This window comes from Meriones unguiculatus, chromosome 10 (assembly GCF_030254825.1).
Source record: "Meriones unguiculatus strain TT.TT164.6M chromosome 10, Bangor_MerUng_6.1, whole genome shotgun sequence".
NCBI lineage: Eukaryota > Metazoa > Chordata > Mammalia > Rodentia > Muridae > Meriones > Meriones unguiculatus.
Window position 1 is genome coordinate 112908351 of NC_083358.1, and position 25282 is coordinate 112933632.

General features: G+C 43.7%; 1 protein-coding gene across 4 annotated transcripts in view; it reads right to left on the bottom strand.

Annotated features, from left to right (window-relative positions):
- The window catches only part of Large1 (LARGE xylosyl- and glucuronyltransferase 1), a 500017-nt gene that overhangs the window by 23059 nt on the left and 451676 nt on the right, over positions 1–25282 (bottom strand). For all 4 annotated transcript variants that reach the window (XM_060393169.1, XM_060393172.1, XM_060393170.1 and 1 more), the window contains 2 exons: positions 23017–23172; positions 6621–6784 (listed from right to left, as the gene is read on the bottom strand). In XM_060393169.1, the coding sequence (XP_060249152.1) occupies positions 6621–6784; positions 23017–23172 (320 nt within the window). The remainder of the gene's footprint in view (positions 1–6620; positions 6785–23016; positions 23173–25282) is intronic.

The window sequence follows — 25282 nt, forward strand, 5'->3', positions numbered from 1 at the left end:
AAATAAATATTGCCAAAGGGATGGGCTGAGTATCTGTATGACTATAGTATAAGGGCTGAACTTTTCCAGCTCAGACTCGTGTTTTCTCTCAGCAAAGCCTCAAAAAAGCTTAAGACTCCTAAAGCACTGACCACTTCCAGAAGCTTAGTCCCAAGGGACATTCGAACAAACATTAAAATGAGAAGTTGAAAGGGTTAGACTAACTTTGTAACCTATAAGTCTTCTAAAGCCTATAGTTTTGAGTTTTAGGTTCAGGTTAAGCTAAAGCCTCTTAGTACCTTTCCAGAGAGTAAAGGAATGTGACCCTATCTGTGAGGACAGATATAAAAAAAGGGCAAGCAAGCAATGACCTTCACTCAGCAAAAGAAGGACCAGACCCTTGTCCTTGAGATAGTGTTTCTTAGCAACGAACCCAGACTTCTTCTGAGTAGCTTTTGACCTCCAGCCAAAAGTCTGTAGCCCCTAGTCTTCAAGGATGAGCTAACCACCCCCACCTTCAATTGCAGCTGCATCCACACTTGGCAGGACTGGCCAAGCTTGAGCACCTAAGACTAACCAATTATCTTACTTTATAACTTCCTCATCCAATCCTAAATTGCCAAAACTGCAACTTCAAATTTCCCGCAATTTTTCTTTCAAAAACCTAAAGGCCTTTGTCTCCCGGTGCCACTCTTTGCTGACCGGCAGGGATGACCCCGTTGTACAATGGTTAATAAACCTCTTGCTTTTGCAACGAGTCTTGGTCTGGGGGAGTTTCTGGGAAGGGCGCGATTGAACTCCTGAGCTGTGAGACTCCAGGTCTTACAAAGTAAGTATAATTATTGACAAATTCGGGCATGCCAACCACCTCCCAGAATTCTCTCGGCACTCCTGTGTAACTTCCTACTGAAAAAGCTGGAGTTCTAGCTTTGCTTTGTGAACTGATTGACCCAGTATGTATATGGACAGAAACTTTAATGTGGTCTTGGGGCAGGTGAGAAAATAACAAAATTAGCTTTTTAGAAAAGAAACAGAAAAAAAAAAAAGGGCACAACAGAACCTCAACTACATGGATGGCACCTGGGGTTGTGTCATCTTCAGTTTTCAACATTTTCTGCTCCAGGACACCCTGAGAAAGCTTGCAAGTCTAAGATGAGCCTAATAGCTAGGCATGCCTTGGCTCAGGAGGCTAAGGCAAGAGACCTGCTGTAAGCTCAGGGCTAGCCTGGGCTCCACTGTGAGATGCTTCCTCCATAGGGAGTTCTCCATAAGGGAGTTCCAAGTCAGTCTGGGCTCCACTGTGAAATGCTTTCTCAAAAAACAAAACCAAAACCAAAAGCAAGCAAACAAATAAACAAACAAAAATAATTTAAAATTCAGACCAAACAGAAACAAAAATTCAGACCAAACAGAAACAAAAACAGAAAACTTTTCAGAGCTACCACACAGAGCTGAAGAGACGGGGGAGTCACAAAGTCCAGAGAAAGAACAAAAAGGTGTCTCCAGCAGGAATGAGGCAGCAAGAGGGTTTGACAATCAATCATGAAGATTCTATTTCAAAGACTGTGTATAAAGTGCCTGTGTATAAAGCCTGTGCTAAAGACACAGCAAAAGCCCATTCAGTGCTTTTTCCTCTACTCAGCAAGAATGTCCACGTAAACAATAGTCTCTTGGCCAGAGTGCCTGCTTTATTGGGGCAATTACCAAGAAATCACTGCCATGCATTTTCATGCTTCTAAAAAAAAAGGGAACAGGCACACCTGCCTCTGTTCAATGGCTTTCTCCTTGGACTTCCAGAGCTTTTCTTACAGTGATTCTTTCAGTGGCTATTGCTCTGATCTGCTGTTTCTTTCACAGGGAAGGATTAAGAGGCTCATCATGGTAAAATACCCCCATGCTTTCTGTCCCCTGCAAACCACGGCCAATGAAATATTACAGGCTGATGGAAGCAGAGTCCCACTAAACTTGTGGGCCGGTTTTGAAGGAGGCTCCTGCTTCTGCCTGATTCCTGAGGTTCTTCTTTCATGCTTCTGTGGAATGGAGAAACTGAGCTCCCATGGACATGGCTCTGAATCCTTTAGAATTTGAAAGCAAACAGCAAGAGTGACTGACCACTCCTGTGTGTTCAAATTCTAACTCCTACAGTGATGGCCTTAGATTAAGGGGCTTTGGGAGACGATTGTGCCATAAAGGTATAGAGGGCTAATACTTTAATAACAGAGACCCCAAACAATTCTCCCTTGAGTATCCTGTATCCATATTTGGGCATAATTTAGTAACCTATTAATTTCTGTAACTCTTCCTCGAAAAAGCCTCACACCCATGCACATATCATTTCTTCTTTGCATCTCTCTTTCTTATATGTACAAATCTGTATTAAAATAACTTTCTCAAGCACCCAGTATGCTTTGAGAAGGTCCCAGAAAGTTCTCTTGCTCCCTATACCACATTAGGATCAAGTGAGAAGAAAATCATTTAGAACCAGATACCACCTCTCACAAGATCCTCAATCTGCCATCACTTCAGTCTTGAAAACCTCTAGAACCATGGGAAATGAGTTTCTGCTATTTAAAAGTTTTTCCAATATTCTATTTTGTTGTAAAGCCATAGTGGACTAGGTGTGTTAGCATAATCCCAGCACTTTGGAGGCAGAGACAGTCATATCTCTGTGAATTCCAGGCCATCCTGGTGTACATAACAAGTTCCAGGCCAGCCAAAACTACTTAGTGAGACTTTGTTTCCAATTTTAAAAAAACAAAGGAAGAAAGGAAGGAAGGAAAGAAGGAGGAGAGAGAGACAGAGAGATACAGAGAAATAGAGAAGGAAATCACTACTTTTTTTTTCTCTTTCTTTTTTTTTTTTTTTTATCAGTTACATTTTATTAACTCTGTATCCCAGCCGTGTCCCGATCCCTCATTCCCTCCCAGTCCCTCCCTCCCTCCCTCATCTCCACCATGCCCCTTTCCAAGTCCACTGATAGGGGGGACCTCCTCCCCATTCATTTGATCCTGTTTTATCAGGTATCTTCAGGACTGGCTGCAAAGCCCTCCTCTGTGGCCTAACATGACTGCTCCTCCCTTCGGGGGTGGGGAGACCAAAGAGCCAGTCATTGAGTTCCTGTTAGAAATAGTCCTTGTTCCCCTCACTTTGGGAAACCAATTGGTTACTGAGCTACCACAGGCTACATCTGAGTGGAGGTTCTAGGTTATATCCATACATGGACCTTGGTTGAATGTCAGCCTCAGAAAAGACCCTGTGCCCAGATATATTTGGTCCTTATGGAGCTCCTATCCTTTCCCCATCAGACTAACTCCCCTTCTTTCTTATGATTCCCTGTACTCTGCCAAAGGTTTGGTCATGAGTCTTTGCTTTGAAAACACTGCTAGTTAGAGTCTTTCAGATGCGCTCAGTAGACTCCTGTCATACGTTCAATGCACATCCCATCTGTCTTTCTAAACGAGGATTGATCATCTTACCCCATGTCCGCTCAATTGATTATCTTTTTTAGGTGTATAGATTTCATTATGTTTATCATATCTTATAGGTCTATATAAGTGAGTATATCCCATGTTTGTCTTTCTCCTTCTGGGATATTTCACTCAGAATGATCTTTTCTAGATCCCACCATTTGCCTGCAAAGGAAATCACCACTTTTGAAAGCCTCCGGGAATAGGTTTCCCAAGAGAGCAATAGCTGTGTAAAATCAGCCTAGATGTCAAACGAGTATGTATGCTGTGGGTAGTGGCTAAGTGAGTGACAGAAGAGGAAAGACGTCCTGGAGTTGAGTAGATGCCTCCTGGAGGCCTCAATCTTAGGCAGCTGGCACACTCTTCTAAACATAAGAAGTCATGTAGGATTTAATGGTGTGAAGTGTCTCAAAGATTACCGAGTCACAGGGAGAAGGAATTACTTCTCAGTGTCCAGACTCGGCTTGGTGCTTTTAAACATAAGTACCCTGAGGCCAACCTGGGCACTTTATCAGAAAGCATTCCTGTCTCCACAGGGGCTCTGTGGGTCTGGGTTGGGGCTGAGGCTCTATATTTCTAGTTCTTTCTCTTCCATGTTTAGAGAGCAAGCAGGAGAGCCGGCAGCCCCATGATGCCTACAACAGTTACTCCTCTCACGTCTTTCTCAAAGGGATGACAGAGAGCGAGTCTGGCACTGACCTGATGTGCTATTGTGATGGTCTGTTTATTAGTCACTTTCACGCAGCTAGTCATCTGGGAAGAAGGGATGGCCAACCGAGGGACTGCCTCCATCAGAATGGCCTGTGGGCAAGTCTTAGTCCCCCGTGGGTAATGCCATGGGGTTGTAGTAAAAAGGTGGTTGGGCAAGACATGTACAACAGGCCAACAAACAGTCAGGTTCTGCCCTGACTTTCTTGAATGATGGATTGTGGTGGAAAAATATAAGTCAAACGACCTCCTCCCCCCGCCCCTCCCGTGGCTTTTGGTCACAGTGCCTTCTGCAGCAGTGGAAAGTAAACCGCCATTCTGCTCAGCCCCCTCTTTCTATTTCTAGCCTCTGCCAGGATCTCATGGGGCAGAAAAGCCACAGTGGTGGCTGGTGAAACACTTTCTGATTGGAATTCTAGAGTAGAGTTACCCAGCCTGCAGGTTACCTCCCCTAACTCGTTGTGCTGTTACCCCAGGATCTACCTCTGACTCAAAGCTTTATAAGCACACTGAATTATTTCCTAAATTAAAAATCAATCCACAAGGCACCATTCAGTATACTGTGTCCTAACTGGATGTGTAGGGTGGAGTGGAAGTGGTTGGAGTAATTTCTGCATTGGCTTTGGTGCTGCATTATATTGCCTCATGCTGCATCTTCTGAGGTGCTGTCTGGGTGGCAGTACTTGTCACCATGCACTAGAGGTTACCCCTTATCTGCCAGGCTTGGGATGTGTGCAATCCGAAGGGACAGGCTTCGTGGTCAGTGTTTGCTGCTAATGCAACTGGGGCTGGAGCATTCTCTAAGGGGCCATGTGGGAAGGAGTTGCCTGGCCACTGTGGCCCAGGCCAATGTGAATCTCTTGTTGGCAGTGGCTTAGCCAATGTTACTCATTTATAACACATGTACAAGCGAATGGATCTGCACTGTAAACCTAACACATTCTCCTGCTACCAGTTTATAAATCCTAGGCAGCATGAGAATGAACAGACAAACATACACAAGGGTAACTAATAGTTGCTTATATCAACTTTTTCAGCACTTTACATCATTTTATGGCAAACAATAATAAATGACCAATAATAATAAATGACCAATAATAAATGAAGCTGACTTGATAGTATCACTACCTCATTCAGTGAGGCTGAAAAGGGCCAAGTACCTGACTCAAATCCACATATGTAGGCAGTGGTACAGCTGGGCCGAGCGCAGGTCCTTCTCTCTATTGTCTCTAAATGCCTACCTCCCTTCCGAGTTTACTTCAGCTGTCAACGTGACACAGTAGAGAGTCGTCTGAGAGGTTCTCGATTGAGGGATTGCTCAGACCAGATAAGTCTGTGTCCTTGTTTTTGAGGTATTATCTTGGTTGGTAATTGCTGTGGGATGGCCCAGCCCACTGTGGGTTGAGCCTAGACAGTAGGCCTGTCCACTATCTCTAGACAGGTGTTCCTGGGCTGTGTCAGAAAGTTAGCAGAGTGTGAGTCTGTCAGAAAGACAGTGAGGGATAAGGAGTATTTATTTATTCATGGTTTATGTTCTTAAGTTCCTCTCCTAACTTTTGTCAGTGATGAACTGTGACCTGAAAACATAAGCAAAATAATTTTTCTTCCCCAAATTGCTTTTGATCAGAGTGTTTTATCACGGCAACAGAAAAGTGAACAGATACCCAGAAATTTCCAGCAGGGCATTCAGGTCTAGCCAATGGATGACCTGGCCTACCAGATTGTAATTGAGAAAGAGCCATCCCAATAGCAATGTCACTGGGAAATACCCCTTGAAGGACTGTTATATCAGGACATATGTGAGGGAAAAAAATGCCCCTTGTTTTGTTGGGCCACTGTGGCGGGCTGAGTAAGAATGGTACCTATAGGATTATATATTTGAATGCTCAGTCACCAGAGAATGGCACTGTTTGAGAATGATTAGGAGGTGTGGCCTTGTTGGAGTAGGTACAGCCCTTTTTAAGAAAGTGTGTTGCTAGGGCTTTGAGGTTTCAGAAGCCCATGCTAAGCTCAGTGTTCCTCCTTCCTTCCTGCCTGCAGATCAGCATGTAAGCTCTCAGTGTCATCCTTATATTCCAGCTGCCGTGCTTCCTACTATGATGATCATAGATCAATCCTCTGAAATTGTAAGCAAGCCCCTAATTAAGTGGTTTCTTTTGAAAGAGCTGCCTTGATTGTCTCTTTACAGCAACAGAACAGTAACTAAGACTGCTACTGAGGTTCCAGCGTGCAGCCTCTTCTGTAGGGCTTTCCTCCTCGTGAGCCAATCCTCGTTGGTATTCTCAGGCAACACCAGCAACTAAAAGAGGATTCCCCCGCTGTGCAGCACTGACGATAGGACGACGATCACTCTCAACTGCACTTTAGTTTTCAAGCCTAGGAAACCACCTCTGATCCTCTGCTGTTCCATAGGGTAAAAAGCATCAGTTGCGGGGACTATGTGGTAGGTGTGGTCACTGGCCATACCTGTCCATGGAGAGCTGAGCAACCAGCGTGACGTCTGTGTTGTCAGCAGAAGGCTTGAACTCATAGTGCAGGAAGTACAGGTGAGTTCGGTGGACAGTGAAGCGCTCTCGCCGGAACTCATAACACAAGTCATCCTCATCCAGCTCTGACAGCTGCTTCTGGAGCTGCAAAAGAAGAAAACAGCTTGGTGGTAAGAGGCAAGGCTCCAAGGGGCCCAGAAGCCTACCTGGTACTGTCTTTCCTTTCTGTGTTGGTAGTTCAACAGAAAGCACTCCCATTTTATTTCCTCAGCCATTTACTCTAACTTTAAAAGGTGATCACAAAGACAGGTACCTTCCCAGGAGAAGAAATGAGCTCCCTTGTGGCCAAGAGAGATGGTGATGTTCCTTAACAAAGGCAGAGCAACTCAAATCCTCACAAACAAAACACAGGGTTTTTCCTGGGTAAGCCAGTCAAACAGTTTGGTTTCAGTAAACAGAAGAAGATCCTTGTAGAATGAGGAAATCCCAAATGGGAAGGGCTTCTGAGTGGCCTAATGCTTTTGTCTTCCTGGAGCTACATACTTCAATCCTTGGGTCAGATATAAGAGAGAAAAACCAAGCAAATTAATGAATGACAAACTCTTTCCTTTTATTATTTTTAAGCCTAAATTTAGTCAGGACAACCTCTTGCTCTTTTAACTCTTCTAACTTTCTGAAAGCCTGCCATTAGTAAAAAGCATCTTTAATTCTATTTCCCTCTCCCACCTTACCTAGTGAAAAGCGTAGTCTAACCTGGTAACCAGGAACTAAAAGCTTGCATGGCTACAGGTGCTCAACCTACTATATTTCCTTGCTGGTAAACTCTGTAGTACCACTGCCATACAAATGATGCTCTCTGTCTAACAAACGAACACCTTAAATCTCAAAGAACTTGAAAAAATATTTATGACCTGGTCAAACACTAACTACAGTGATGGAAAGAGATTAGTATATGGGGTTGGGAGGTGGGTGAGTGGTTTGGAGAAAGACAAAGGATCTCTGGGGTTATAGGAATGATCTACATCATCAGTGTTGACATGTGATTTTTACCTGAGTAGGTAATTTGTGAATGCTCTGCAAACTACAGCTTTGGGCAGAGAAAACAGTACATGCAGTTTGAATTTCAAAAAATTAAAATAAAAAAATAATAATGCCCTAAGGGTCGCACAACTGACTGATTTTCTTTCATCCTGTCATTTCAACCTCATCTATCACATAATACGATGTATTTGAATATAGATTAAAGTTTACATTGCTAGACTTACTAATCTGTCTGAACAAAATAGACTGGTTTTCAAAAAAAGTGCTCTTTTCTATCTCAAAACTAATAGCGTAATTTACAAGAGTACACATTAACCTGCTTCTCTCAGTATAGCCCTCCATCACTGAAGACCATTTTGTTCTGATACATTATGCCATTGTGTTATTTCTCAAGAGAGCAGCTGTAGCACGCGCACAGACAGCTTTACTCCCTTCCTCACTCCTCTCTGTGGAATGGCCTCATTCTGTACAGTGGTGCTTACTAACTCTGTGAGCCTGTTTCCCTATCCTTGAAATCTAGGCTGGACTTGGGATAGGCTTTCATTGTTAGGAATCAGGGAAAGCAATAACCTCCTACTCTGAGGCTAGACTCCAAGAGGCAATGTGCGATTCTCCACCACAGCCAGGAGCCAATGCTCAGGCTAGCATGGTGAAAGCACAGATGCCTGTGGCAGGTGTATTTTCCTCAGTTGCCCACATCCTGTGAGCAAACCCAGCCTCGCTCAGCAGACTTGTTCTAACAAGTGGTCTTGTAGACCACTGAGGTACAGGTTGTGGACAACAGGGAACAGATAATGCTCTGTTAGTACTTGGTGGGGAGCATGCTTTCATTATGGGGCCTGGCAAGTCTACGGACAGTTCGCCTCCTGATCCCTGTTTGGCAAATGCTCATAGGTTCACCAGACGGGCTTGTACTTCTCGGATGCAGCGACACATTTCCATATGCTCACTGGGAATACAGCTGAGATCTTGTGATCTGAGACACTTCTGGCCACCTAACTAATACAGGCCAGAAAGGTAGAATGGAATTCTTACTCCATCAATGATTCTATGAACCACATGACCCCTTCTGATATGCAAGATTAGACCTGCAGGTCTCTCCTTGACAGTCACAGAGAGCTGTCTACCCATCACCTAAGTCCTCTGCAGGCTCCCCATTAATGCTCCTTAGACTTGATTTTCCCTCTGGCTTTCTATGACTTCCTTGGGCATCACATTGTTCTCTCTTGGTAAAAACCCTCTCTCACTAGGCTCTTTTGCAACATCTACTTAGCTTTCAAGATTCAGCCTAGATGTTTCTTTTCTCCAAGACCATTGCAGGCCCTTCCAGGGAAGCTGTTCCACTTCTTCTCTAGACATGAAGAGTTGTTCCCAAACCCCAGTGAGCACTTGTCAATAACTGCGATTATTTAAAGGCCTCCAGCCTTACGAGATGGTCCCCTGCTTTTTGCTTACTGCATAACAAAATCCTCAATAGCTACAGGCTGCATGCAAGAATACGATTTGCTAGGCGCAAGAAGAACACCATCACTGCGCTGATCTGCCTTCTAATTTTTCTTTGTTTCCCCTAATTATATTCACGGAAAGTCCTCAGTAAGTCTATATTGTTAACCCTGTTATTTTCACTATTTGCAAATGAATTTTAGGGAGCAGGCAGAGGTACAGCAGCCATAGGTGCTCATCCTCTTCTGGGCACTCTGGGAGGTCCTTGTGACCCTCACTTGACAGCTGAGAAAGCAGCTTCAAATACCCAAGGCCCCTTAGGCAGGTCGTATCTGGGTTCATGTGCGCCTGCACTCTCAAGGGAAGATTTGGTCTCAGGTGAAGATTCTGATACAGAAAAGAGACATTTTAAAAAACACCCACAGAACAAACTCTAACAGCAAGAGCTGTACCCCATTCAAATTAGGACCCCCAAACCCAGGATCTCCTGAGCACCCTGTAAGCTATGCAAGCCTCTGCTGGTATCACTGACTGTCTCATAATAAGAAAGGGAGTGAGCATCAAGGAAAATACCCCTGGAACTAGCACGGTGTAGCTTTCCTGGCAGGGAGGGTTGACTAGCAGTCCTGGAGTATGTGTGACCTCTTTTATAAGCTTCACGGTATCAGTGTTGTGTGATTCATGTGAATCCCACGCAAGTATGCGAGGACACACTTGCCTGTGAGATTCCAAGGTGCTCAGATGCCAACTGAGTGTTAGTATTACCTTTACCATCATCACCAGGGGATGCAGCTATGCTGATAGGGACAGAACACCTGTTCAGGGCTGGCAACTGGGAGCCCAGCTAACATTTCCAGGCACACTGCCTCACTTTCTGAAATCCCTCAGTGCACAGCTCTGATTCAAGGGAGAAAATAAATCAAGGCTCTCCCTTCGGACCTCCAGCCAGGAACACTCCACACTATGCAATTATTTCTTCCCCGAATGGATGTGAGCTTTAAAAGGAATGGCAGAAAGCATAATGTGCCTTGAACAAAGCAGGCCATTAAAAAAATTAAAAAGGTACATATAATAAGGTCCCAACACAGCAAAATGAACCCATGAAATCCACCAGAAAAATCAGTTGAGGTAAACATTACAAGGTTAACAAACATTTTTCTGTGAGTGATGGATTCAAAGATAAATTTTATTGCTTCTGTATTCCTTCCTGTAGTTAGCAAATTCTCTGCAATTTTCCCAAATGAGCTAATACATGTCGGAGTGCTTTGTAAAGTGTAAAGTATTCTATGGACTTAAGCAATGCGCCTATGATTGCGTGACTTACCTTTTCAGATTCTAATGTTGGCTGACTGTGTGGTTGCTGTCTCAAGAGGAAGATACCAGAGGCTTAAATACAGTGTCCTCTTCACCCAGCGACTGGACAATGTCCCAAGCGAGACACTGAGCTGGAGGGGGTGTTTTCACTAACAGATCTGAAAGCTACTGTACCCTGTACTGTCACAGGAGAAAACAGGGGTCCCCAACAAGTGAGTAACAGAAACAAAAGATGAATTTCTCCTGAGATAAGACACATTTTCTAAATTGTTTCTTTAGGCAACTTGCTGGGGCACAGGCAGAATTTTACTCAAGGGAAAATGGCCCTTTAAGCAGTTTGCACTTCTGTACTGTCTTCCCAACCCTAAGGAAAATGGTGTAGATTTGCCTTTGAGCTGCCTGAAACGAGGGCTGGACATGCCTGAGTGTTCAGTGGAAGTGTGTTTCTTGGCTCTGGTTGAAAGGACTTCTATTTATAACTGGGTGAAGAAATAGAGTGATATTATGGGGATAACTGGACACAACGCCGATAACACTGACCCTCATTTTCTATGTGGCCTTGAACAAGCTCCATTTAAACAGAAAAGAAAGGGTCCAAGCCCTTTCTTCACAAAGCATCTTTGGAAAATCAGCAGGTTACGTGCAGCTGGTCTGACAGGTGCTCCCATTTAATCCTATCACTAGGCCCCACATGTCTGGGTGCCTATCAGTCTTCTTTGTGATGAAGGCTTTATCATCTGAATGGTTCAGCCATGTTCAAGGTTACAGTGAGCACAACAGCAAGAACTGAACCTAGAGACATTTCCTCTGAGTTTTTGTAGTCACCATGCCACTATCATGTCAAGCCAAGTGGTCTCTGAGGTCTATTCTGGTCTAATCATCCAGCTCAGTGGTTCTGTGCTATGGAACAGTGACATTCCTCTGGCAGTCGTCCTTGACAGAGTTACTTGGCTTCTTCTTCCAGCCATGCTCAGTCCTAAGGAAAAGCCACGTTAAGGACTGTGCTTGGCGGTACACTGGGTGAGAGGAGAGGATCTCAAGCATGAGGTCAGCCTGGGCTTCAGAGTGAGACACGGTCTCAAGAGAAAACAACTAACTGCTAAAGATACTTTCCTAAACTCACACAAGAAAATATCTGGTGACTTCAGAGAACATCAGAAAGTCCTCATTTTTTTTTTAACTCTTTGCATCAACATTTATAAAGGATGTGAACTGTTATGGTGTTTAAGTTGCAGCAAGAATGCATCCAAGGAATTTCAACAATATCTACATAATGGCAACACATTTAATCTAAGTGCTCATCTATAAATATATGTACATACGACAATATAAAAATAAATGTGGACTCAGAAGGTTTTGTGTGCAACACCACACACACACACACTAAACTATTATAATTATAAAAGAAAAGATCATTAATCTGAGAGTGAGTAGGACAGGGGAAAGAGAAGAGTTGGAGGAGAAGGAGTGAAATGATACATATACTGTATTTATGTAAAAAATTCACAAAAAATATAAAAACCTAAACAACAAAAGCAACCTCAAAAATAAATTGCAGGAAGTAATATATTTGTAGCTACTTCCAGGAGGCCAAGGTCAAAGGACACAGACACACACCCTGGATAAAAACTGTATCTCCTCCTTTCTACAAAAACCCTTCTTTGTACCGCAGATTCCCAAGATGGAGCTTTAAGGATGGTATCTTCCTTCATTTCCCAGTGCCAGCCCTCGAATAACTTGATTTCCTTCTCATCCACTCTTGTCTCCTGAGTCCTGGCTTTCAAGTGGTGAGCAGATGGACCTAGAAATGCTGAACAGCTGTAGAAGACTTAGTGCGTGCATTACTTAAAGTAACAGGGACACTCTGAGCTCACCAGTACCCATACTTGCTTTTTTTGGGCACACAGCTGGGCTGTATTTCCAGCTCCTTGCAGTCAAAGGCCACACTGGTATTTTGGCAGAGAGGCTTACATGGCTACCTCTTCTGAGTCTCACTCAGATACAAATGTCACATTCTTTTCTCGGCTGACAGCCAGAGTAAAAGAGTTCAGCAGAGGAGTCCAAAGCATTGTAGAGGACAGAAACAAGATAGGAGTTTTGCTCCTGAACCTGGAGAAAAGTGATGTGGCAATTATGAAAATTCACTTGGCCTTTTTTGCACAGGATGTTGAAGCTATAGTTGCTTGTGTGATTTTATTAGCACAGTCTGGTTAACACAGTTCGATGGATCAAAGAAGGGCGCTCAGAGGCCACTGGAGAGTTCTTTCTTACTGACATCACAGAACAGCAGAGAGAAATGCTGGTGGGTAAGCTAACACTAAGAAAAGTGCTCATTCAAATTAGTTTTTCTTTAAATGGAATTCATATCTACTATTTGCTTTCCCTCAATACTTGTGTGAGGTGTTGAGAATGGGTCCTGCTGCCCTCAGATAAAGATGAGGAAATGTGGAGGGCTTTGCTAGATGGCTCAGTGAGTAAAATGTTTGCTACACAAGCACACAGACCTGAGTTTGGATCCTCAGAACCTATGTAAAATCCAGGAATGGTGGTATCATCTCTGACCCCAGTGCTAGGGGAAGAGACTGTTGGGTCCCTGAAGCTCCAGGTCCAGTAACAAGATTCTGTTCCAAAAGATGAAGGTGGGTTCAGAGAGCCTAGGGCACCACACTCACCTCCTGAAATCTCATTCAAGGCTCTTATTCCTTGTGGTTTCCACAAAGCAACTGAGTTTTATTGAACCACACACCCAGTGATAGAAAGTTAATAGCTCACCATTACCTGCTGTGTGTGTTAATCAACAAGTTCTAGGTATGCAGAACATTTTAACTCAGGAGACCAAATTAGAAGCCTCTTCCATTTCTTCATGAGTGGAAGAGGCCACATTCAAGTATGCTCAGTGAAGTTCAGAAGAGCTCACTCTGTGGGCCCTGACTAGACTTGGAGGAGACAGAAAGGTAAAGGCATAGCCTCCTCTTTCCCAGATTCCAGTATTATCACCTATGTCATACACAATTAAAAGGCTCTTAGTTCATGTCAATCTCTAGGCTAGAAATGAACTGGAGGCCTTTGTTTTTGCATTTCAGTGGATCTTGTAGACTAGAAGGAGAGGAATAGAAGCAATTCAGCAACTGCTATTTTAGTTGTGGTTCTGGGATTGGAACTCAGGGCCTCCTAGGTACTAAGAAAGCACCTAGGAGGTAGAGTAGGAACTTGATTTTGAGTACAACTTGATTTTGGGGAACAGGTACTGGTGCCACATTATTCTAAGCTACCAACTTGTGTTTCTTAGTTTCTTTCTTTAGTAGCTATTATAAGATCCTCTGGTAAAAGGCCACTTAAGGGAGAAAGTATTTATTTTAGCGCATCCTACCAAGTTATGTCATAACGAGGGAGTTAAAGCACCAGGAACTTAAGCACACGGTCACATTATGTACACAGTCAAAAGAGAGCAGCAAATTCATGGGAGTGTTCAACTTGATTTCCTGATCTGGATCCCCTATATAGGTAATGGTTACCACTCACAGCGGTCGAGTCCTTTTATCTCAAAGCAAGATAAGCCCCCACCGGCAGGCTGCAAGCCCCATCTCGCACATGAATCTTGGTTTTGTTAGGTTGACAATATTGCCTAACTTATTTGTCTTTTTGATTCTATCAAGCTGATATATCTGATTCCATTTTATAGAGAGTTTTAAAAAATTGAACACATCACCTTAAACCCCACAGGTTTCTCATGAGGAACTCCAAGATTATACAGACATGACCACAGATGCCAGGGCGTCAGGGGCAGTAGACTCTGGACAAGCTGGGGCTGACCTAGAACTAAGAAACTAGCTACAAAGGACAAGCCTGTACCTAGATACCTGCCCACAGAATCTTCTAATCCTAGGCTCCTCTTTTCATCCCCTTCTCTGATCTACCTAGCCACACTATGATTTTTAAGGGTTTGGAGATTACCATGTCCACAGAGGGTCAATGGTGAGAAGCCTTGCTTCGTCCATCTTAGAGCTCCAGGCACTGTCCATGCTGGACTTAGTTGTAGCTGTGTGATTGAAAAGTTGTTGGCATGATGCTGGCTCATGAATACAGAAGCACATTCTGGTTTTCCTCTGGGGTTTCTCTGGTGTACAGATGTTTCCACACAAGCCATCTGCTCTTTGGCAGTGCTGTACAGAATGATGTCATAAAGTGTTTATAGAATCTGTTTATATGTGTCTTATTTTTTCACTTCTCAGTGAGCCATGGTGATGCTGTCTTTTCCTCCTAGCGGGCTTAGTATCAAGGAACAGAGCTTTACAGATGGCCAGTCTATTACCATCATAGCAGGAGGGACCTGAACTTGTAGGCTTTTTTCATCACATTTCATGTGATGTGAGATCTCAGAGGGGTCAGAAGAAATGGTGTCTCAGATAAGTGTTTCCCAACACACAACCATAACTGCCTACAGGAGCTGGCACACTAGCACCTTAATTCTCAGTCCTCTAAACACGGCCTGCGTGGATTAACCTAATGACCATTTTACATATGGGGAAACAGAAGCTCACAGAAAGCTGGAGTTGCACCCAAAGTCATAGATGTAGTCCAGGCTATATTTCCTGATCCCACACCCAAGAATCATTGTGGCAAGTACATGTTTCAGGCAAACAGCTTGTTACAGTTCTGTAGTCAGCAGGAGTGATTGAGAACCAGGTGGCAGGCAGTCTTTTCATATATGCAGAGATTCTGGTAGGAAAAATACAAAACTGGCTTCATGAATTGAGCCTGGAGAGAGGACTTAGTGAGTAATGTGCTTGCTACTATGACAAATTTTGTTCTAGTGCTGAAAGCTCACCAGCAAGGCTCACTATTCCACAAACCTCCTCCATCTTGTGTGCCCAACCTCTAGGTATTCTTGATATTTGACTCTCTCACACCAATGAGACAACTGAGTCAGACTGACCCACTAATCAGACATGAGAGGCCCCAGCCACCACATTTTTATTTTATTTTAATTTTTGGTTTGTGGCTCCTTCATGTGACCTACGATTATTCTTTTCCTATAAGCCTGAGGACTTGATTCAAATCCTCATTGTACATAAAAAAAGAAAAAAAAAGAAAAATCCAGGCATGATTACATGATCTGTAACTCTAGTACTAGAAGGTAGAGACAGGTGGATCCCTGGAGCTCATTGACTAGCTCATTGAATACCAGTCTCAGTGAAAGTCTATTTCAAAAGATAAGTTGATAGCAATAAAGGAGGACCCACCAAAGTGATCCTCGGTGCTCACACATGTGCGTGCATGCACATCTGCATATGCACATCTGCATGTGCACACACACAGGTATCATGAATACATCAATTGGTGCAAATGCTATGAAGAAAAATAAGAAAGGGACCATGGGAAATAGGTCATGCGGGGGGCAGTAGTGATTGGTGGATATTTTTAATGGTTGAAGGGACACTGACTGATACAGAATGAGAGCTTGATATCAGTTCTCATTCTGCCACCCCAATGTTCTATGATTTTAACTCTTTAAGTCTCCATTTCCTCCTATAAAAATGGAACCAGTAGCAAATGATTTGCTGGGTTCACAGAGTAGGAAAGACTAAGGGAAACAAGCAGGGACTTTTTATCATCATCACACCATGTCTAAATCTGCAGCTGTCTCCACCTCCACAGGGGGCGGGGAGCAGCATCCTGCTTTAGGGCGTTAGAGTTAGGTAGACTTGGTCGCAATGCTGGTCTTATCATTTGTGAGTTGTGTAACTTCTGAGTGCTTGGTTTCTATGACACATGACTCACCAGGCTTCCCTCTCATAGAGATTACAGCTGTATTTCCTTCTGTCATTTCCTGCAGGAAATCTCAGCTCCCAAAGGCTAGCACAAAGTGGATAGAGCTCCCAAGGGAGCGCAAAGAGCCGCTGCAATGCCAGAGGTTCAATCCTGGGATGCCCAGCAGGCTTGTAGACTTACGCCACTGCCGGGAGACAGACACTTATGGCTCAGAGTGCTGGTGTGGGAAGAGTGTGCAGCCTGGGACCAAGAGGAGAAAGTGCGGTTATCAATTACTGATATCTGCTGCGGCCATGGGGTAAGACAGCTGTCTTCTGCACGTGCTGACTGCTGTCTACAATTGCATGCAAAGTCTAAATGTACGGGTGTCCAGTCTTTGTTGTTGTTGTTTTGTTTTGCAGATGTCTAATAGGTTTCATAACTAGTTGTTAACAGCAGATAACTCTTTTACCATGGGTCTCTCTGAAATAAAGAGTTGTTGTTTTGGCTGCCAGGGAAGTGAATCTAGAAAGATCTGTTCCTGAGGCTCATAAATGGAAAATGACAGCTGTCAGAGAAGAATGTGCAGAACTAGCAGCCAGTGGTTCCGGGCCATTTTCTGCCTGGATATACGTCATCTTTCTCTGGTCAGCTCTCTTCAGCCTCCACGGAGTTACTAAAAATTATAAGCTGACTTCAGTGTGTTTTAATTACTAAAGTAAGGGCATGCACTTTGTCGGGTCCCATTGAAATTGGTAATACCTGCTACTACAAGCATTTTAAAAGAGTGAGGTTTTTTTTTTTTTTTTTTTTTTTTTTTAATCAGCAAAATTCCCCTGGGTGGAGCAAAGCCTTTTAGATAAGAGAGACTTATTTTGCAGTATGGTACTTAGGGAGAGGTACATGTTCTGGACTGACAACCAACAGGGAGGCATGCTATGCTCAATGCAAGGTTAGCCTGTCCTTAGTTTTCACTACTACGGAGGACAGGACTCGGACTGACAGGCTCCTTGTAAAGGGTCTGCTTTCAAGTTAAGAGGAAGTAGAGTTTCTCATCTAGCGATGACCCAAAGTGGACAATCTTCCCTGGGGGTGGTGAGCTCCCTGTCTTTGAAGGATTTCAGCAAGATCCAAGAGATGGGATTTTGAATCGGGAAGTGGGCAGAGAACAACTCTGACTCACCGGCTGTGTTCCATGGAGCTCCATGGTTTGTTCCGTGTATACGCCTGAGGGCTAGGTGGTAATGGAGGAGGGAGAGAGGTTGCTAAGGTAAATAGTGTTCACCTACATCCCTGCTCCAGATAAGGAACCACGCATATTATGAATCACTATACTGTACTGCAGAGACAGATGCTCAAACAAACTATTGGTCAGGAGTGGCTTTGTCACACCAGCTGTGCTCATTCCATATTCCTGCTGGAGTCTGTTTCTTTTCTAAACCTGTTTTTGTCATTTAGGCAACCCCCTAGCTGGAGGCTGTGTTCCTTATAGCCCAGTTCCTTGCTACTGAGGTAAATGCTTGTGCTGGCTAGTTTTACAGGTAAAACTTGACATAAGTCACTAAGAAGAGGGAACTTCAATTGAGAAAGTGCCTCTGTAAGATTGGGTTGTAGGTAAGCCTGTAGGGCATTTTCTTATTGATGGGGGAGGACCCTTCCCATTTGTGGGTGTTGCCATCTCTGTGCTGTGGTTCTGCATTCTGTAAGAAAGCAGGATGAGGAAGCCATGAGGAACAAGCCAGCAAGCAGCAGCATCCTCTGCCTCTAGGTTCCTGTCCTGCTTGAGTTCTACCCTACCTGCTTTCAGTGAACAATGATATGGAAGTATAAGCCAAATAAACCCTTAGACTCCCTAAGTTGCTTTTGGTTATGGGGTTTCATCACAGCAATAGTAACCCTAACTAAGATACCCCTGACTAATTTATTAATTTTTGTTTCAGCATCAGAAACAACCCAATGACACATTTTTTTTAAAGCAAGAAGTATAGTTTTATTTCTCTATACATATGTAAAACAAATAGGACCAACATTTTAAAACAGAAATGAGTAAAAATCCCCTATGGAAAAAAATGACACTGAAATGGGGACAGAGCTGCTGGAGGGGTCAGCAAATTAGCCCTGACAAGCTACAGCAACTCTGATTGGTCCAAGAAATGAAGATCCTGGGAAGATATAAGAGGGAGACAAAGGACAGCAATTTACTGAGGAAGTGGGCCTCGAAGTGGACTACGAGGTGGAACTGGGGGCCGGAGGGTGGGTCTGGGATGACACATTTTTTTTATTAATTTTTTTGTTTGTTTCAGCATCAGAAACAACCAAATGACACATTTTTCCTGCTGTGAATCTCTTACTCAGGAGGACTGCCTGACCCAGAGCAAAGGTAATTCAACTTGTATGCTTTATAGACAGATTTATAAGGGAATCCACAGGTTTCTCTCTCAGCCTTTCCCCAGTAGAAAGATGTGTTCATTAAACCTGATGTCTAGTCATGGAGTAACAGTTACCTTCAGACTAAAGGCACACCCCAGTGCAGGCAGTGTTTCTGTAAACCAAGACATCTTTGCATGTTGTCACGTGAGTTAGCCAAGAAACACTCAAAAAGACATCTCTGTTCCCATGGGTCAGGTGGTAAACCCAGGGCTAAGAGCATTAATGGGACTTTGCTGAGGGCATGTGTCTATTAAATGAAGGTTGCTCATCTCTAAAGGGCTCAGAGCCTCATCATCACCACCACTCCCTACCCCCACTGAAGAAACAGCTGAGCAGGCATGAACATGGCATCCCTTATAACTGGTGCCGCATGGTCCACACTGCAGACTCCACACTCTGCTTACCCAGCCTTCACATCCGAGCTCCTGGCCAAGTCTGGTCCTGCAGGCCTGGGAGTCTAACACTCAGGGAGCAGAAGGATCACACACACGTTCAGGTCTAGTGTTTACTACAGACTGAGCACAAAGTCAGTTTGGGGAACTTAGTAAAACTTTACAGCTTAAAATAAAATGAAAATCAAACTTAGCAAAACAAACAGACTGGGGGTGAAGTCACTGAATATCCTCCTAGCATGCATCCACGGCACTCTTCTGGTGCAGCTCTTTTTCTCTCACTCGTGTGACACGCCTTTTTTCCACGCACCCTCAGAACTTACTGCCACCATGTACTACCACTTGTACCCCGTGACTCCCTCGTGCTCTGTTTTCTGCCTCTGCTTCTTCCTCTTCACTTGTCTGCCCTTCCTTTCACTGGTGCTTTATTCTTTCTGTAATTGTTTACCACATTCATTCCATGAACATTTAATATGTGCTAGGTTCTGTTCTAGGAGGATTCCAAGGGAAAATGGTTTCAAGTCTCCAACCAAGAAGCCTTATGTTTAGGGGAAAATACCTCCCTCCCCCCAACCCAAACAGCCTAGGTACTTTCAGAGAGTAATGTATGCTCTGATGGTAAGAAAATGAGAAAGGTTACAGAGTATGACATAAGGGGTTACTCTGGGTGGCCATTTAAATGAGAACATTTAAACATGCCAGGCAGAGACAAGGTATTCTAGGTGGTAGAAAACCATATATATACAGGCCAGTGGTGAACCTGGGATAGAAAAGGAAAGGTGGGCCTGGTGCAGGATGCTGGCTGTTTATAGCCGGCCACTCTGCCACTCTCAGACCTGGAAAGCCCTTCCTTTCTGCCTCACCAGGAGTTGTTAAATGGCAGTTTACATATGGCTCATTGTCTAGCTCTTGGTCTATGGTTTGAATTTACATATACACAATGAGCCATCAAGCACAGTCCCCAATTCTGAGGAAGGCAGAAAATAGCTGTTTTACCCCTTGGATACACACAGGGAAAGAAGGAGGCAGACAGCCTTTGAGGAACTTATGCCTTTGAGGAACAAACTGAGAACCCAGGGCTGCAGATGACTGATGGGTAGATAACTACAGAGCAGAAACGACAGAAAAGAGAGTTTTCACTAGGCATTTTGAGAAAACCCCAGACAGGCACTTAACCATCAAACTCTGATTTGAGCAAAGAGAAAAGCTGAGGAAAATAGAGTGAATGAAAACAGTGCTTCTCAGAGCCTGGGAGTTTCAAGTGCCTTCTGGCTTTCCTTCCTTGTTACCAGCCATGAACTGCAGACAATGAAAGGGAGTCTAGGGGGACAGGGAGAAGAGCTGGAACAAATCACAACTTCACTGAGACTCAGAAGGTAGTGGTGGCACTGTGATCAGAGTCACTCCAACAAAGGCCAGGAAGGCTCCTGACCTTTCACGGGGAGTCTAAAAACTCTCAGGACTTCTAAGACAGCTATGAAAGCCTTGCCAGTCCCAGAGGGAAATCTAGCTTCAGATACTTTTGACTTACTTTACTAAGGGCCCTTTGCCAGCTCATGCATCCTTCCATCTGGTCATAAACCTCTTGTGTCCTCTTCTTTCTCCCACCCACACTTTTCTCCAAATGAGTCCTGCCTTTGTGCCTTTGCATCAGGTACATCTGTATCTCCCTTGCTCGACTACAGCTGGCTTTCCTGTCATTCAGAAATTTACCATCTCATCTCGAGCTTGCCACTCTCCAGAAAGAAAGAGTCTGCCTGGTTTTCTCTAGCCATTGCTATGTAGCACTGCTTATTAGCCGATCATTTTTCGCGATACCTTAGGCAGTTTCATCTCGTTAGCTTTGTCTCTCCCGCGAGGATATACATATCCTAAGGGAGAGACCATTGTCCCTTCCTTCTTCCCTTTCACTGTCTTAACATTCATTTCTTTTCATTTTAAGTATATGAGTGTTTGCTTGCACATATGCATGTTCTACATGCCTACAGTGGTAGAAAAGCCCTAACAGGTCATCAGATCTCCTGAAGCTGCTGTTATCGGTGGTGGTGAGCTGCCATTTGAGTGCTGGAAAATGAATGGTATCCTCTGCAAGCACAGCCAGCACACTCAACCATCTTTCTATCTTTCCAGTTCCCCTTTGATCTGTCTCTACTTAGTGCTCAGAGTGACGGCACCTTCTGTACGTGTTTCTGTACTGAATGAATGAACCGGTTTCTTTTGTGTCTGACACTGAGGACCCAGGAAGGTGAGAACAAGCAGCACATATTTTCTTAGCATCTAATACACAGTAGATGCTGACCTCTGGAGCACACATACAATTTCTTGCCCATTTTGTAGTTGAGGAAACAGAGACACAGAGATACAGGGCATCTTGTTTGAGAACACATAGGTGAATGTAGTGGTCTGAATAGGAATGGCCCCATTCATGTACCTGAATGCTTGTCCCACAGGTAGAGCCTTGTTGGAGCAGATGTGGCCTTGTTGGGGGAAGTGTGTCACTGTGGAGGCTCATATATACTCTGAGGTCTCATATATACTCAAGCTATCCTTAGTGTGGCTGACAGTCTCTTTCTGCTGTCTGTGGATCAAGATGGAGAACTCTCCTTCTCTAGCACCATGTCTTGCCTGCACACTGCCATGCCTCCTGCCATGATGATAATGGACTAAACCTCTGATACTGTAAGCCAGCACCAGTTACATGTTTTCCTTCGTAAGAGTTGCTGTGGTCATAGTAACTCTTCACAGCAATAGAAACCCCAGCTAAGAGAGAAGTAATGAGAAGGTCTGAACAAAACCCCCAGGAAAGAAGCTTATTTGCAGAGACTGATTGAATTAGAGTTTCAGGACTGCAGAGAAACTGAAATATTACATGCCCCTGAGGCTAATTACCTTATCTTGGGCTAGTTCTAGCTCTCTTGACAGCCATTTCTTGCCCACCTCTGTAAACAAACATCTTGTGACTGATAGATAAAAACTTTTTAGAATCTCTTAACTTAGCAGACCACTAGCTTCCACCAACCAAAACGCTCAGAAAACACATTCAGCTTATAGGAAAGCTTCTCCCATCTTGCTATACCTGGCTCTCTGATGTACCCACCAATGTTTTTTGAACTTGCCTTGATTTATGATTTTCTTTGTTCTGAAAATGTATAAAACTTAATAAAAGTGCTTCCACGCTGGAAGACTGAATTTGGGATGGCCTAAATCTGAGTTCTGAGTTGTGGACACTAAAAATAGCTCCAGAAAAAAACTATCTTTTATTTCCTATAAGATTAGACGTGTGTGTGTGTGTGTGTGTGTGTTTTGTGTGTCAACAAAGGTAATAGAGTCAAACTTGGTTCAGCTTGATTCTATGTCCCTACTGCGTATGGCTCCTTTGCTCCTTTCCTATTTTTTGTGTCAACACAGGTAACAGAGTTCAGTAGTCACAGATGGCCTCTTTGTTTGCTGTGTAACCCTGGGCAATTTGCTTAGTTTCTCTACTTTAACTTTCTCAATAGTTAAAGAAGAGCTCAATGAACAAAAATGAACTATAGTATATGAAAAATAGAACAAAACCCAATAACAATAAAAACACCCAATAGCTTCAGGTATGCATGTAACTATTCACTCAATGCTTTCCTTGACCAAACCAACTGGGAAGGAGGCAATCCTTGTGGGATTCCCCTTCTGTGTCACCCTGGACATGAGCCAAGATGAATCATGGGTCCTCTATGGATACCTACAAGCTTGGGAGTGTCCCAGCCATGAGGCAGACATAGATATCTGATGTTTAGTTCTGCCTGGAAAATCCCTCTGATCCACTTAGCTGAGGATGTCTCCTCCCATCTCCCCAATGAGCCACCGAAAGTCAACATATAATCTGACCATTACCCCATTGGGCCAGGGATTCCATGGCTGATGAGGAGTCTTATTCCTCTGGGTCCAGCCCTGAGCTGAGTGTAGAACCCAATACAAACAAATGACAGTGTGGCCAATCTTTCCCACCATCTGTGGAACACTCACATTTTCACTGTTGACATCGGTCTCACTGGGGCAGCCAAACAGCTCCCGCCGTAGGAGGTTTCCGTCATACTCCAAGAAGGTAAGGTAGAGGTTGCGGAAGAATTCTACGTGTTTGTTCTTCACACGGAGCTTCTTGGGGGAGTTCCAGTGGATGACCTGGAGGGAGGCAAGGAGAAGGACGGATGGCATGGGCCATTACAACAAAGGGTTCCATGGCCCGGGACTGGGCCAGTTTTGATCTGTGGGTCTGCAGTTCATTCACTCCCTCATTCATTCTACATTTTTGGAAGAGTCATGGGAAACCAGTGCATCTGTTCTAAGCTGTCATTTACTTGTGGGAAAATTCCCTTATTCTATGGGTTATGGGAGCACCCACAGCTCCTGCATGTGCTGTTACTCGACTTTCATCTCTGGGATCCTCCAGCCTGTAATGCAGAGGCTGGGACCCTGCACACCAGAAACCTACTTGCTGATAGGTCAGGAGAAAAACACTTGGGACTTGAGGAAGGCAGACATAGCTCCTCTCTGGAGTTCCGTGCTACTGAGAATATCACTTGGCTTACTTTTCCCAACTACTAGTGGTACTACTTTCCTTTCGGAAATGCATGTCAGAGTTTTCTCAAAACTCACAATAAGCTCCATGGTCCCTGCTTCTCTGTCCAGAGCAGCTGCCCTTGACACTGGTGACCTTAGGAGTATGAGTTTAAATTCTCTCCATCTTTTCTCTCTGCTCTTCAAGCAGCACATTGTTAACTATTCCCTGCAATTGCTGACTTATGTCTTATTTCAGAACCAAGTCTATACTTTATGCCTGATTACCATTTCTAAAGATTAAATTCCCTGTTTAAATAATTAGTGTGTTATTTGTCTTTAGCCAGGAATGAGTGACAGTCTCATAGAACTCCTATGGAAAGTAAACATGTTAACATGTGCATATCTGGCATTGTGTAAGCTCTCACAAGAACGTTGGCTCCCTTAGAATCTGCAGTCTGTTGACTGGGAGATGTGCTGAGGCATGCGACCCTGGGAGCTGCCCATAGCACATCGATGCTCCACCAATATGTAGTTAGAAGGCACAGTGGAGGGAAGAGCATGGGGCAGAGAGAGCTCTGAAATACTCAACAGAAGCAGCACGGTGCTTGGTCCTGCTGCAACTTGATTTGCTAGGGTAGGTTGGTACCCATTGGGGGCCTCCACTTCTCTGAGGAGAAGGGAGAGAAGGTGGGGGAGGGGTTATGAGGTAGGACTGGGAGAAGAGGAGGGAGAGAGCTACAATCAAGTTATTAAGTGATTAAATTAATTAATTAAATAATAAAAAATAAATACAACAAGCTATTATCATTGAAGAAGAAGAAGAAGAACAAGAACAAGAACAAGAAGAACAAGAACATGAACAAGAAAAAGAAGAAGAATGGAAGATGCTTGTGTCCATGATCAGAGGAGAAGATCATGGTTCCTGGGTCAGAAGGGCTAAAGTAAGGAATGTGGGGAAGGTTGTGGAAAAAAAAAATGAAAGGCCATGGGGTGGGGTATAAAAGAAACACAGCAGAGCTGACCTCTTAGATCTGGGAAACAAACATTTGGAACTCAGACACTCACCATTACAGACTCCTAGGAGAAAGCCAGATGACTGACTTGGTTTTAGGGCGATTACTGTGTATAAAGATGTGCCTGGTAGGGTGAGCAGAGCAAAACCAAAGCTGGGGATGCTGTTGTGATGTCCAGATGAGAAATGAGGCTTTGGGCACACATTTTCTGACTTGGTTTAAAAGAGAAAATATGAAAGGGGGAAAATTAAGAAAACTAAGTGATGGGGCTGGAGAGATTGTTTAGAGGTTAAGAACACTGGCTGTTCTTCCAAGGGTCCTGAGTTCAATTCCCAGCAACCACAAGATGGCTCACAACCATCTATAGTGAAATATGGTGCCCTCTTCTGGTGTGCAGACAGAACACTGCATAAATAATAGAGAAATAAATCTTAAAAAAGAAAACTAAATGAATATATAGAGTACTTAATATTCACTAAAATTATTCTAAATGCTTGGATTATTAATTTATTGTTTAATAATTTAACAATTAATTTATTACTTATTCTTACACATAATTCCTACTATGTCATGAATACTAATAATGAATAATTTGAAATAATTTTTAATAAAACAAGTCCATGTGGCATCACTGTGAATGCTACCCCTGACCAGAAAGGAAGGGGAGTGCCAGAAGATTGTGTTTTTCCATAGTTTCAAAAATTGGACTTGCTGTTTTG